Source organism: Rhamphochromis sp. 'chilingali', assembly GCF_963969265.1.
Source record: "Rhamphochromis sp. 'chilingali' genome assembly, chromosome: 21".
Lineage (NCBI taxonomy): Eukaryota > Metazoa > Chordata > Actinopteri > Cichliformes > Cichlidae > Rhamphochromis > Rhamphochromis sp. 'chilingali'.
This window is the reverse complement of record NC_137949.1, coordinates 3,302,435-3,316,499: the sequence shown is the minus strand read 5'-3', so window position 1 is coordinate 3,316,499 and position 14,065 is coordinate 3,302,435. Positions and strand designations below refer to the sequence as shown.

At 42.0% G+C, this 14,065-nt stretch overlaps 2 protein-coding genes across 3 annotated transcripts in view; one reads left to right on the top strand and one right to left on the bottom strand.

Moving 5' to 3' along the window:
- Nucleotides 1-3,716, bottom strand: part of galcb (galactosylceramidase b) — a 47,069-nt gene extending 43,353 nt beyond the window's left edge. The window contains exons 1-7 of one of the 2 annotated variants that reach the window (XM_080870968.1): nt 3,529-3,716; nt 3,308-3,376; nt 3,169-3,232; nt 2,730-2,843; nt 2,089-2,228; nt 1,159-1,197; nt 845-972 (exon numbers count right to left, since the gene is read on the bottom strand). In XM_080870968.1, coding sequence (XP_080727094.1) covers nt 845-972; nt 1,159-1,197; nt 2,089-2,228; nt 2,730-2,843; nt 3,169-3,232; nt 3,308-3,376; nt 3,529-3,669 — 695 coding nt within the window. In that variant the 5' untranslated portion in view covers nt 3,670-3,716. The remainder of the gene's footprint in view (nt 1-844; nt 973-1,158; nt 1,198-2,088; nt 2,229-2,729; nt 2,844-3,168; nt 3,233-3,307; nt 3,377-3,528) is intronic. The other variant, XM_080870967.1, reaches the window with a different exon arrangement.
- A 7,988-nt stretch (nt 3,717-11,704) lies between these two features.
- On the top strand, nt 11,705-12,655 carry LOC308389891 (GTPase IMAP family member 9-like; the record flags this gene model as incomplete). The annotated part of the gene is made up of 1 exon (XM_080871491.1): nt 11,705-12,655. One exon carries the CDS (start codon nt 11,705-11,707, stop codon nt 12,653-12,655), a length of 951 nt encoding a protein of 316 aa, XP_080727617.1.
- Nucleotides 12,656-14,065: the final 1,410 nt, after the last annotated feature.

Sequence of the window (14,065 nt, the reverse complement as noted above, 5' to 3'; positions counted from 1 at the left end):
TAATGGGTCAGTCCATGACTGACAGTGTTTCACTATGTGTTTGTAGTGGGGTGTGGTGTGTGGGGCAGTGTGGATGCAACTGCGTGGCATCCGCAATCACGCCTACTGAGTTAAAACCAATAAATCAATAAAATGGCTCAAAACTGTGATCTATGGACTGTTTCTTTTCACTGGAAATAAGAGGCTGAACCCAACTCTTGAAAAACAACTTGTTGTCCTGGTGGCATCCTATCACGGCATCACACTGGAATTCACTGAGCTCCTGAGAGCGACCCCTTCTGTTACAAATGTTTGTAGAAGCAGTCTGCATGCCTAGGTGCTTGATTGTATAAGTGTGTGGCACAACTGTAGTCATTCGTTTTTTCCTACAGTAGCACATCAACATGCTGTCACCCAGGAGAGACAGATGCAAATTAGACTCCAAATTCAATAAAAAAATTTCTCAGCACTTATGATTACTTTCTGTATTGGGTCAATATTCATATTTAAAAACATTTTTTTAATGCAGCTTTAAAACCACCTAAGAAATGTGGCAGATCTGAAATTTTTTTTTCAGCAGCAACACACCTACACATGATTCAGCTCCGACTTTATCTTTCAAGTCCAGCAAAATAACAGCCACAAACATTCAGCTGGGTACTTGTGGAAGAAGAGTGTGCTTTAACAGAGACGCACCCAAACTCAGTGGACATTTCGGATTTACGCAATCAGTTGTCAAGCACCAAATAGCCTTCAAGTAAACTTATAGCACATGGTAAAAGTTCTGCTTTTACTGTGCCATCTGGTCCAATGATTTACGCAGTGGGAGCATTTCATTTCAAACTTCTTGAGACTCTGTACTTACCCAATCACATCAACAGAATTATTAAGATATGGGTCAAGGATCATAGAATTAGCGACGCTCCAATCGCCGTCTGCTGCGATGATGCCAACACCAATTAGACCAACTTTATCCAGCATGTTCCGGAGCACCTTTGGCGACAAAGACATGCTCTCAGTGGAACTCGGCTAGAGCTTTAAAATCATCCCAAACACCGTCACACTGCATCTCTCAGTAGGACAACTCAATGTTAGTGGCTGTTTTTCTACTTCAATTTACACTGCAGGCTACTCATTATGACAAAAGTACAATGAAAGATAACAGTAAGTTATGTTTACCTTAATGTACTTGATGTCAAAGCTTCGCTCATTCCAGATCTAAATGGATGAAAGAGAATTTTAGTTTGCAAACAAACTTTTGCAGGCTCAATTTCCTGCAAATCCATCAATCCAGTATCACGTGGTAAAGCTTTTATATTCCAGGCAGGCCTTCAGTACTAAGCAACTAATAAATGTCATCTGTCACATTTTACAACAAAGTCAGGTTTTGATATGTTCCCACTTACCATGTTAAAGTCACACTTTAGTGGACAGAAACCCTTCATTTTCTAACAGGGCTAATTCCATGCAACAACAGCCGCACAGGATTAAGACAACATGAATGAATCAAAGCCATGTAAGTTACTGTAGAGAGCAATAAGTAACATTTAACATTAACAGAACTACTTTTTTCCTCCCTGTGTTTGTGGGCTGGCTTTCACTTGGTCACATTGACCAGATTCACATCTGCTACTAGAGGTCCATCTTTGTTCCAATTCCTGGTTTATATTTGATGAAATACAGAAGTTGGTAACAGGACTTACATTAGAGAATTTACTGTCACTAGGTGGCTGCAAATAACTGCTTAGTGTTTAGAAGTTTTGACCATTACTACTTTTGGTTATTAAAATCCTGAGAATGCCAGAGATACTGAGAGATAATGCAAGCAGTCAGATGTTCAAACAGTTTAACCAGAGCTCAAAAATGAATGTGTGTGTTTGAAATGTAACAAAGAATTATAATTAATAGCTATATTAATTAATTATAATCCTGTTATGAAAGGAAAGTTCAAAACATGCCAAAAGCCACCAAGCTGCAAAGCACTCACTTTTTGAGGAAGCAGCCTTTGTAAGGACCACAAAAGCAATGTGTTGAAGTAGAGATGATTATTGCATGAATTTTGTGGGTTTGTGCAGAGCTGCATTCTAATCTGAGAAGTGGTATACACACCCCAACATACTGAATGTCTAGGTCATGGTACTGCTTGGCACCAAGGATCCAGTTCACCACATATGTTGCAGTGACATCCGGGTAGTCATAGGGCCAGTTCTTGCCACGGCCCACCCAACCGGGAAACGCCCAGGGCAAACCTATATGAAAACAAGCAGACACACAAGAAAAGACAATGATTCTTTTTGTGTTACATTTAATATAAATTTCACTATCTGGTCACATTTCCAATCACCCCCACCATCTATCCAACAAACTGAGCAGACTTGTTAAAGTTTTCAATAATATCAATAATATTATTGTATTATTTACATTCCATATAAAATAACTGCATGCATTGAATTGTAACCTTTATATCAAAACTACTTTATTCAAATTTAAAAAAAAAATAAATGAAAAAAAAAAAAACAAAATCTCCGGATAGAAGTAAATGGGTGGAAAGTTCTGGCAGAAATTCCATGAGGTTTGCCAGTAATACCAAATGTGTTCATGCCAAGAAAAGCAGGAGTGGTCATTTGTAACAACACATGTAGATTCTAAATCTCAGTTTCCTACTATGACATTTTCCCTCTGATGTCTACTGGTTTTGGTTTACTGCTGTCAAGTTATCAGACAGAAAAGGAAACAATGTTCCTTCTTACCTATGAGTGTGATATTTGGGTTCCTCTTCTTGGCCTCTTTCATAAGCCACCACTCGTAGCCTCTGTAGTAGTTCTCATCATTTTCATAGCGCATGTGAGACGGCTCTGTTCCATCTGATCAAATCAGAGGTTCAATAATACCAAAAAAATGGAGAGAGTCAGTTTATTCTTGAAGTTATACTATGATCCAAAGTGTCTATCACGACCCCAGCACCAAAATATGTGGTAATTATAGCCAATATCCTATCCATACAAGACTTTAAGATCCATATGAAGCAGATGTCACAAGTGTTTCCTTGTTAAGAAGGAATTTATGTCATTCTGCTGGACTTTAGCTGTGTGTCATAATGCATTTCAGACCTGGCAGCAGAGAAATGGAAATGTAACAAGTAACAAATTAGAAACTGTCAGAAATGTAGTGTGACTAAATGTACTTTACCAGTAGTTTGCGCATCTCCTCCGATCTCCACCTTCAGAATGTGCAAAGAAGCTCCAAAGTTTGGCTGAAAATAGGAACACAGAGCAGTGAGTTCCCGTGCTTAAAACTGAACTGTGTGAATGAGTTGCTTCTGTCGTACCTTAAACAGGAAGTCTAGTATCTGGCTGCGGTACGGCTCCGCATAACTCACCAGTAACCGAGACGTCGCCTACATTAAGGCACACGTAGAAATGTTATGTTAGTAAAATAATAAGCTAATCAGAGAAACAGAAACATGCAGGCAGGCATGCATAGATCAGATTGTTCCTGTGGAGGCAGTGTTGTACAAGGAAGTACTCTAGTAAAATACACTAAACTCACCCCTCCGCCGCTTAAACCTCCAATTCCATCAAAAACCCTTCCCAGACCCCCGTCATCGCTCAGGACATAATTCTGAGCAGAGCACAAAGCCAAAGCCAAGAGGAGAACGGACACTAATAACGCCGACTCTCTGCAGTCCATCCTGAGCGCTAGCTGACAAGACGCTGTACGCGCGCGCACATTCTCTATCACATGACAGCGCAGCTGAGCGGCCACGTGATGTTGAAACCCGTCACACCGGTACTTACTTTTAAACGTTTATTTCGTTCTACGAACGTCCGCAATTTAAAAAAAAAAATCTTCAAACAGTGTTCGCAATGATTTTTTTAAGGGTACACACGACCCACCCTTAAAATCCGGGGAAAAACGGTGAGGCATTTGTCTGCTGCATTAGAAGAGGTTTTTTTGTTTTTTTGTTTTTATTGACGCAAAAACAAGAATTAATATATAACAACATGGCTCCTGCAAGATTCCTTTGGAGCAGGTGATTACAAGAAATTAGCTTTCAGTTTTTTTAAAAAAGGAAGAGAAAATAAAGGGGTAAATTTGGGCTTACTAACTAAATCACATTCTTCAGTTGTGTTCAAAGGTTTCACTGCATCTTTTGTTTTCATAAAATAAGGGCTTTAAAGTATGAAATAAAAATTTTACAAAAGCCAGCTTTGTATGTTTAGATCTGTGTATTTAAAATGTACAAAGAGTGATTATAGCATTCACCAGAAGGTCATCTTTGCTATTGTGCATAATGAGTCCATAAACAATATCCCTTTTAGTGAAGTCTTCTAAATGAGAGAACTTGTAAAGTAATGGGTTATTAAATATATTTATTGTGAAACAAATTAAAGCAAGTCTAATTGAAAAACAAGACTGAAATGAGGAAAAACCATCAAATGACATATTCATTGTTAAAAAATAAAAATAACACGATTTGTGTCACGGACCCGGCTCTGTCTATTTTGAGATGGGTTATTAAATTCATATACACATATACACTGATTAGGAAGTTATAACAATCTCAACTGTGTGATGTCTCTTTAAGACAACCCAAGTTAATGTTTAGTGATGTCACAAGTATGTGCTACTGCCCTCTGTAGAGTGTGGGAGAAACGTGCTTACACATGGACACATGGACTGAGATGGACCTCGTTTTTTCAGCTCCCAAACTCAAAGTAATGTTACAGGTTGTATGAACATTGCTTGCTCCATGTAAGACAGCAGCGGTTGGTGAAGAGTGTGTTTATTAAAAGACGAACACTGTGGAATTTCCAGTACCAGTGTGGTCATGAGTGTCCTGCTGAGTGTTTCTACGGCCTCCTCTCAACCACTTAATACAACCCACGTTACAAATTAGTAATGTTTATCCATGTTTATAACACAAATTACCCAGTGGTCACTGTTGTCATGTTTCGCTGTGTGGCAGGCAGGAGAAAGGACCTACATACAGGAATCGAACATGGAAATGTAACTTAAAATGGTAGCTTTATTGCTGGGAAAAACACTCCATTAAATAAACACATGAAAAGCAAACCAACATCCTGAACATGGAAACTAGGAATTAACACTGGAAAACTAGGAACTTGCTCAGGAACTTGCTGAAGCAAAAGTAGTTCGGCGAGGCCATGAAACTCAGGTCTGACTCAAAGCGATTCTAGCAAACCATCAGACAATTCAGAAGGGGAATATAGTGCATTATTTACACAGTGGATAGTGGCAGTTGGGGTAATACTGATTATAACTGGGGATATAGACAGGCGGTGGAAGGAATACTTTGAGGACCTCCTTAATACCACTGACAAAGAAGAGTCTGGGGACAGCTCATTTTCTTTTCCTTTCAGGAATCAACTTAGCTGTGTGTAGCTTCTGGCTGAGCTTGCTGCTGTGTCCTGCTGATCTATGTCAGGGCAGGACCAGGCCCACACAAGGAATACTTTATTCAAACTTGTCAGCTTCATTTTCTCATGCTGGGGATTTTTTCTTATTTGATCAATACTTGATTGTAATCTAAATCTAAGAAACCCACTGAACTGAAAGAAATCCACTTGTGAATATCTTTACAGTTTAATATTGGAACAAGCTGTCATACAAGAACAGAAACATGCTTCATTAGAATTCTTTGAATCCGAACTGTTTCCAAAAGGGTTTGTATAAAATTACAAAAAGGTCTGAACACCCCCTCAGACCCTCTGCCAGGGTTATACTTATTGCTTTCCAATTAGCATAAGCATTATTTATTTTTAGGTTCAGAATTTCTAACAGTAGTTATTATGGTCCGTGAAAAACATGTCTTTTCTTTTTAAACTAAGCCTCCTGATAATGATGCTAATTAAAGTACTAGTGTAGTAGCAGCTGTCTGATTTTACAAAGAAAGATAAACCTATACTATGGGAAAAATATGAAGCGACTAAATGGGTTGCTTGATAGGACCAGATTTTAAAATCCCTAAAATAATTAGCACAAGTCTTGAATGGGTTGGGGGGGGGTGTGAGGTAGCATAACATAAGCAGCATGGAAAGTGATAGCAAAACAGCATCTGCAGACTGTTCAAGTTTCTTTTAAGTAGGGATGGGTATTGAAAACCGGTTCTTGTTGAGAACCGGTTCCCACTGTTTCAATTCCTTGGAATTGTTTGCCATTTTTGCAAACAATTTCCTTATCGATTCCAGTCACCCCGAATGATGTCACTACGTTGCAGAGCGTCATTTACAGTACCTGGCAGGAAACATGGCAAACGCTAAAAAGTTTGGTCATACTTTACGAGAACAACAGGGCAACTTGCAATACTTGCATAGTAGATATTTAATTTAAGGGAGGAAACACTACAAATACAGAACCGGAGACAAAGGGCAGCCCTGGCGGAGCCCATCACCCACCGGGAACGAGTCCGACTTATTGCCGGCAATGCGAACCAAGCTCTTGCAACGGTTGTATAGGGATCGAATGGCCCGTAGCAATGGGCCAGACACCCCATATTCCCGCAACACCTCCCACAGGACACCCCGAGGGACACGGTCGAATGCCTTCTCCAAGTCCACAAAACACATGTAGACTGGTTGGGCAAACTCCCATGCACCCTCAAGTATCCTGGAGAGGATAAAGAGCTGGTCCAGCGTTCCGCCAGGGCTGCCCTTTGTCTCCGGTTCTGTTCATAATTTTTATGGACAGGATTTCTAGGCGCAGCCAAGTGGCGGAGGGCTTTCGCTTTGGTGGCCTCAGAATCTCATCTCTGATTTTTGCAGATGATGTGGTTCTGTTGGCTTCATCGGGTGAGGGCCTCCAGCTCGCACTGGAGCGGTTCGCAGCCGAGTGTGAAGCAGCGGGAATGAGGATCAGCACCTCCAAATCTGAGGCCATGGTTCTCAGCCGGAAAAGGGTGGAGTGCCCACTCCGGGTCGGGGATGAGTTCCTGCCCCAAGTGGAGGAGTTCAAGTATCTCGGGGTCTTGTTCGCGAGTGATGGGAGAAGGGAGCCGGAGATCGACAGACGGATTGGGGCTGCAGCTGCAGTAATGCGGACGCTGCACCGGTCCGTCGTGGTGAAGAGGGAGCTGAGTGTAAAAGCGAAGCTCTCAATTTACCGGTCGATCTACGTCCCTACCCTCACCTATGGCCACGAGCTGTGGGTAGTGACCGAAAGAACGAGATCGCGGATACAAGCGGCAGAAATGAGCTTCCTCCGAAGGGTGGCTGGCCTCTCCCTTAGAGATAGGGTGAGAAGTTCGGCCATCCGGGAGGGGCTCAGAGTAGAGCAGCTGCTGCTCCACATCGAAAGGAGCCAGCTGAGGTGGTTCGGGCATCTGACAAGGATGCCCCCTGGGCGCCTCCTGGGTGAGGTGTTCCAGGCATGTCCCACCGGGAGGAGGCCCCGGGGCAGACCCAGGACACGCTGGAGAGATTATATCTCTCGGCTGGCCTGGGAACGCCTTGGTATTCCCCCAGATAAGCTGGAGGAGGTGGCTGGGGAGAGGGAGGTCTGGGCCTCTTTGCTTAGGCTGCTGCCCCCGCGACCCGGCCCCGGACAAAGCGGATGAAAATGGATGGATGGATGGAACACTACAAATATGCAAAAGCATTTGCTCACAAAACACGCGATGACCTTAAATGAATGTCGTGATTTTAATTCCACTCCAGACTCATGAATCTCAACCCAGCAGCAGCGGTAACGTTTGTACGTCCTCTCCCGTTAATGCAGCAGGTAAATAATCAACTAACAGTGCATATTATGTTAGTGTGATCTGCCTTATTACAAAACCTGCCATTACTGTGTGCTGCATTTAGGTGACCATGATGAGAGAGACAGACAGAGTCTGGCTGGCGCTCGCTGGCAGTTGTCACTGCAGTCTACCGGTAGCGTCTACTTTCAGGCCAGGATAGACGAATGTCACCGAGCAGTGACTCAGTTTGTGGTAAAAGGCTTGCACCCATTTGCCACAGCAGATGCCCTCAAATTTTCGGTAAGGGAATGTGTTTAATTGTAGGCAGGGACATTACTGGATATTCTTGTGTAATTGTTACAGAATAATTTATGTTATACTTTGTTATTGCTACAGAAGAATATTTATTTTTATTATTTTACATTTACAATTTTTTTCCCCGGGGACCCTGTGAAACCCCATTGAAGAGCCATAGGCTAGATCTCTTAATATCTCACTGTTGGGTTTATAAGGCCATGCTACTCCTAAATTTCTATCTTGTTCAAAGGGAAGATATAAAACAAAGTTCTAAGCTAATCGGCCTTAGTGTTCTCCTTTTTTTTTTAAAAGAATCAATAAGAGAATCGATAAAGAATTGAATCGTTAAACAGAATCGAAAATGGAATCGGAATCGTGAAAATTTTATCAATACCCATCCCTACTTTTAAGTCTTCTTTATTTTCTAGCATTGCCTTTCAACAAATGTTTCACAAAACATAAGAACCTGACAGTCAAAATCTCACCTGCTTTATACAGAATTCCATTCACATCTGAACCTCATTAACCTCTACCATCGAGAATATAGGGTAGGCTAAATAACACAGTCTAGACAAAGAAACAGGAATAAAATCATTTTTCCACTTAACAAACTCATTTACCCAACTAAACGGTGTGAAAAGTCAATCTCTTCACTTAATCTGACTCGTGAGGTTATTTTAAATGAAATAAACAATTTTACACAAAAGAAACAGCCCTTCATTTGGTTACACCCAATTGATATGATCAGTGACATCATATCCTATAAAATCAGGAAGTACTGGGGCGGCCATTCCCATATACCTGTTTCACATATAGGACCTGCACCAAGGAACACACAATGGTAAGTATAACCAAACTACATAAACAAATGAAAGATTCAAATCAACTAATGATGAAGTGACATTTCGCTTTAAGAACATTTGCAGAGATGTAATGAATAAATGGTAAATGGCCTGTATTTGTATAGCGCTTTATTTAGTCCCTAAGGACCCCAAAGTGCTTTACACTACATTCAGTCATCCACCCATTCACACACACATTCACACACTGGTGATGGCAAGCTACATTGTAGCCACAGCTGCCCTGGGGCGCACTGACAGAGGCGAGGCTGCCGGACACTGGCGCCACTGGGCCCTCTGACCACCACCAGTAGGCAACAGGTGAAGTGTCTTGCCCAAGGACACAATGACTGAGACTGTCGGAGCAGGAGCTCGAACTGGCGACCTTCCGATTACAAGACGAACTGCCAACTCTTGAGCCACGATCGCCTCAATATATAGACAATGCTACCACAAACAGACCCGGGATAGTATGTAGAGCCAAGGTTACATGTGCAGTGTCTACATTAAAGCTAGAGATGTGCTGATTGATACTGAAATATCGATTCCTCCGATACCAGTCATTTATGTTGTAGAATCGATTCTCACATTAAAATATTGATATTTTAGTAATTTAGGGTAAATTTGTAGTTTATCATTAACAGGACTTACTTACTTAGACTTAGATCCTCCCATGCCTTATGTGGCATATCGGGTGGCAAACGAACGCCACCAGGCTCGATCTTGTGTGCGGGCTTCAGCTTCTTCCAATGATATGTTCGATGTCTTTAGGTCTTGATGGACCTTCACCAGGTGTTGCGGGGATGTCCTCGTGGTCTTTTAATGCCCAGGGGTTGCCAGCACATCGCTGTTTTTGGAATCCATGCATCATCCATGCGGAGGATATGGCCGGCCAGTCGGAGTCTTTGGCATGCAACGATGTTGTGAAGTTTGACTGTGCCACTCCTTCGCAGGACCTCCTCATTGGTGATGTGGTCGGTGTAGCGGATCTTCAGAATCCGGCGAAGACATCGCTGCTGGAAGACGTCGAGCTTGGTGTTGATGCAGGCCGATACCTTCCAAGTCTCGCTGGCATAAATGGCAGTTGGGATCACGATCGAATTAAGCACGCGGAGTTTGATCTTGAGGGAGATGGTCGGGGAGAACCAGATCTTGTTCATCCTCCGAAATACCGCAGCTGCCTTTCCAGTGTGGCACTTGACATCCACCTCCGCGTTGCCGTCATGGGAAATCGCGCTACCGAGGTAGGTTCTCCACTTCTTCTAGCAGCTGTGTCCCGATGTAGATCCCCCGTCGTGGGTCCATGGAGCTGATGTGCATGAGCTTCGACTTTTCAGAGCTGATCCTCAGGCCAGTTCCATTAATGGGAACACAATGGAAAGAAACTATATCATTCGGATTGTCTACATAGGAAGGAACTACTTCCTCTTCCGCCTTTCATAGTCATGTGCGAAATACGGATGTATAAATGTGTTGCAGCCCCTTGGCATGCACACTCACAACAATGGCTGCGCATAAATGGAGTCATGTGCGGACGTATTTTACATCCACAAACAGCCGAGGCGTGGTTTGCGATACATGTGGCAAAAAAGTAAGGTGTTGTGGCAGCTCCACTAACCTTGTCAAACACCTCAGAGTAAATCATATCACAGAATATGATGAGCATATGTTGAGGCAAATTGAAGAGGAGGAGAGGAGAGGGACAGGACAGGTGCTGCTAGGGCGAGACAGACGTCTTTCACGGAGTCCTTTAGTGCCGCAGGCAGGCAACGTGTTCAAATAGCGCACAACTTCAGTTTTTTTATTTCTATATGATGAATTCTGCATTATTAAGTGATAAGAACAATTAATCGAATGTCCTGTAATCATTATGACTCTATAATTTGAGATACAATAAAAGATGCAATAAATAAAATACGTTTTTGTACAAAGTATCAGTATCGGATCAGTATCGTCGATACCACCCTGAATTTTACTTGGTGTCGGATCGGAAAGGAAATCAGTGGTATCGCACATCACTAATTAAAGCATTATGATTGACTATAAGATAACAGAACACAAAATAACAATATATGCAAGTGACAAATGGCATTCAGTCCAGCCACTTTGTCACAGGATCAGTGAAGCAAGTTTTCTTTAACTGACCTTAGGTGTTTTCAGTAATGTAATTCTTCAGTTAGTTGAAGACTAATGTAAACCACCATTTGTCACGAATACGAAACATCATCAGTTGTGCACCCCCAACTCATTGGGTGTTTCAGCTGTTTATCACAATACACCCTCATTTACAGAGTATTTTCCAAAAGGTCTTTGGGATCATCAAGATGTTTTCTTCCAGACACATTCTTTTGGTGGAGTCATGAACACTGACTTCAACTGAGGCAAATGTTCTGGGGTCTTTTGTGACTTCTTGGATGAGTGATCACTGCACTCTCGGTCAGCTGGACACCCCTGGGAAGCTTCACCATGGTTCCATGTTTTCGCCATTTCTGGAAAGGGGAGCAATCACTTTTCACACAGGGCTTGAGCACTCTGATTGAATACTAGAGAAGCCTTTTTCCCATGAAATCTGTTTAAATCCCCCAAAACATTTCTTTAGAATCTTTTTGTTTATTTTGGCATTATCAAAGACAAGAGATAAGCATTTAAATCCAATATTAACTGAAACTGAGAATCTCTGAGCTGTTTCACCTGTTGGATGTCAGAATTTCCTTATCAGTTCTCTTATTGATTCTTATTAGGTTCTCACTGGTTCAGCTTTAAGAGTTACCACCATCTCTAAGCAGCATATAAAAGATGTTTTTTGCATTTTGCATGTGCATGCCACCCTGAACAACAAAGCACTGTATGATGAACAGTGTGTTTCTGTCCAACAGGGTACAAAGGTGCCATGGATTCAGATGAAAGGAGGATTGTTCTTGTGGGGAAGACGGGAGTGGGGAAGAGTGCAGCAGGAAACACAATCCTGGGGAGAGAGGCCTTTGAATCAGAACTGTCACCATCCTCTCTGACATCTGAATGCCATAAAGCAAAGGGGAATGTTGACGGTCGAAAGGTAGCTGTCAATGATACTCCAGGCCTTTTTGACACGAATTTCACTCAAGAAGAAGTATTGAATAGGATCAAGATGTGCATCTCTCTGTCTGCCCCTGGTCCTCATGCCTTCCTTGTGGTTCTTCAGCTGAGCAGGTTCACTCAGGAAGAGAAAGATACTGTTCAGATGATCCAGACCACCTTTGGTGAAGATGGAGCAAAATACACAATGGTGTTATTTACACATGGAGACCAGTTAAAGAAGCAAACCATTGAAAACTTTATTTCAGAAAGTCCTGATCTCATAGCCATCATTCGAAAGTGTGGTAACAGATACCATGTCTTCAACAATGAAATCAAAGATCCCAAACAAATCTCTCAGCTCCTGGACAAAATTGACAAGATGACTGTGGTTAATGGTGGAGGTTACTATACAAATGCAATGTTCATGAAAGCAGAGGCAGCCATAGAAAAGGAGAAAGAGCGACTCCTGAAGGAGATGGAAGCACAGAAGCAGAGAGAGCTTGATAAACTGAGAGCCAAATATGGAGGAAGGGCCACCAGAGAGAAGTGCAAGGTGCAGATGAGATATCATTATGAAGCCAGAGCCAGAGCTGAAAAATCAAATGACTTCACTTCAGCACCAGCAATAGCTGTTGCAGCAGCCTGTGGTGCTGCCATTGGAGGTGTGCTTGGAATTGCAGGCGGTCCGATAGGTTTGGCAGTTGGAATTGCTGCTGGAGCAGCTGTTGGAGCTACAGTTGGTGCTTTAGCAGTGAGAGTCTCAGATTGCTGCCACATACAATGAAGATTTTGGAGGATTAAATTATTCCCCAGGAAAATTTTGGCAGTTTTGGTCAACTGCATCTCAAGAAACATTTTTGCACAAATAAAGAATACGACTTTCCTAATCACTTTTTAATACTTAGAGAAATAATTTGAACATGTACAAGTGAGAGATACTCAACTGTTAATAACTTCACTATTATTTGTAAATGATTACAATCACTAATGGGGTGGCTGTAGCTCAGGTGGCAGAGCAGGTCAGCCACTAATCAGAAGGTCGGTGGTTCGATCCCAGGCTGCATCCTGGCTGCATGCCAAATATCCTTGGGCTAGATACTAACCCCGTGTTTTCCTACTGGTGGTGGTCAGAGGGCCCGGTGGCGCCGTGTGTGTGAATGGGTGGATGACTGAATGTAGTGTAAAGCGCTTTGGGGTCCTATGGACTAGAAAAGCGCTATACAAATGCAGGCATTTACTAATGGAATATCAGTATCTATATAAATTCTGTTCTGGGAATATTTTGTATTTTTTTTGTCAGACTGGATTGAAAAAGTGTCATTCTAAGCAGTGTTGGTCAAGTTACTTGAAAAAAGTAATCGGATTACGCGTTACTGCCCATCTCTGATTCTAAGCTTGTTCAAGCACAAACATGAAACCAGCCAGTCATGCTGGTACGATATTCCACAACCTTGGACATGTGAGCTCTAGGAGAGATGTAGCTATCTATGTGAAATCTCTATACCAGCGGTCCCCAACCCCCGGGCCACGGACTGGTACAAGTCCGTGAGTCATTTGGTACCGGGCCGCGAGAGTTGAGACTTGGGTGTGAAATGTATGGTTTTCAGGGTTTTTATCGGTTTTTAGCGTAATTTTGTTATCGTTTTTTTCATTAACTCGGTTTTCCTGGGTCTTTTCACGTGTGTTATGAATAAATCTTCTTTTTTCGAGACCGGTACTAGTTTTATTTTGTTTGTATTTATCCGCAACTCCCTAAAGGCCGGTCCGTGAAAATATTGTCGGGCACAAATCGGTCCGTGGCGCAAAAAAGGTTGGGGACCGCTGCTCTATACTATTCTCTCTAATATTCTGGGGATTTTGCCTTGCTGTTGATCAACAATGGACTTGCACATTCAACTCAAAGTTCTTGATTAATTCTAATTAATTCTTTTGATGCTGGTGTTTGAAATGGAAGAAACTCATTTATTTTGAAATATGTGTCACCATTTAAATGACCTGAACCCAATTCAAAAATGTTTAGTGTTCATCTTTTGGACATGGATATACTGATATATGGTTGTTGTGTTTTGGCTATCGGTGATTGCCTTAGAGCAGGGGTCTAGTAAGGAAAAAAGATTTGCACTCACTTTTGCAGTTTTGTGTTATACAATATTTAAAATTTAAAAAACCCACTATATTTTCATAAATATTTGTC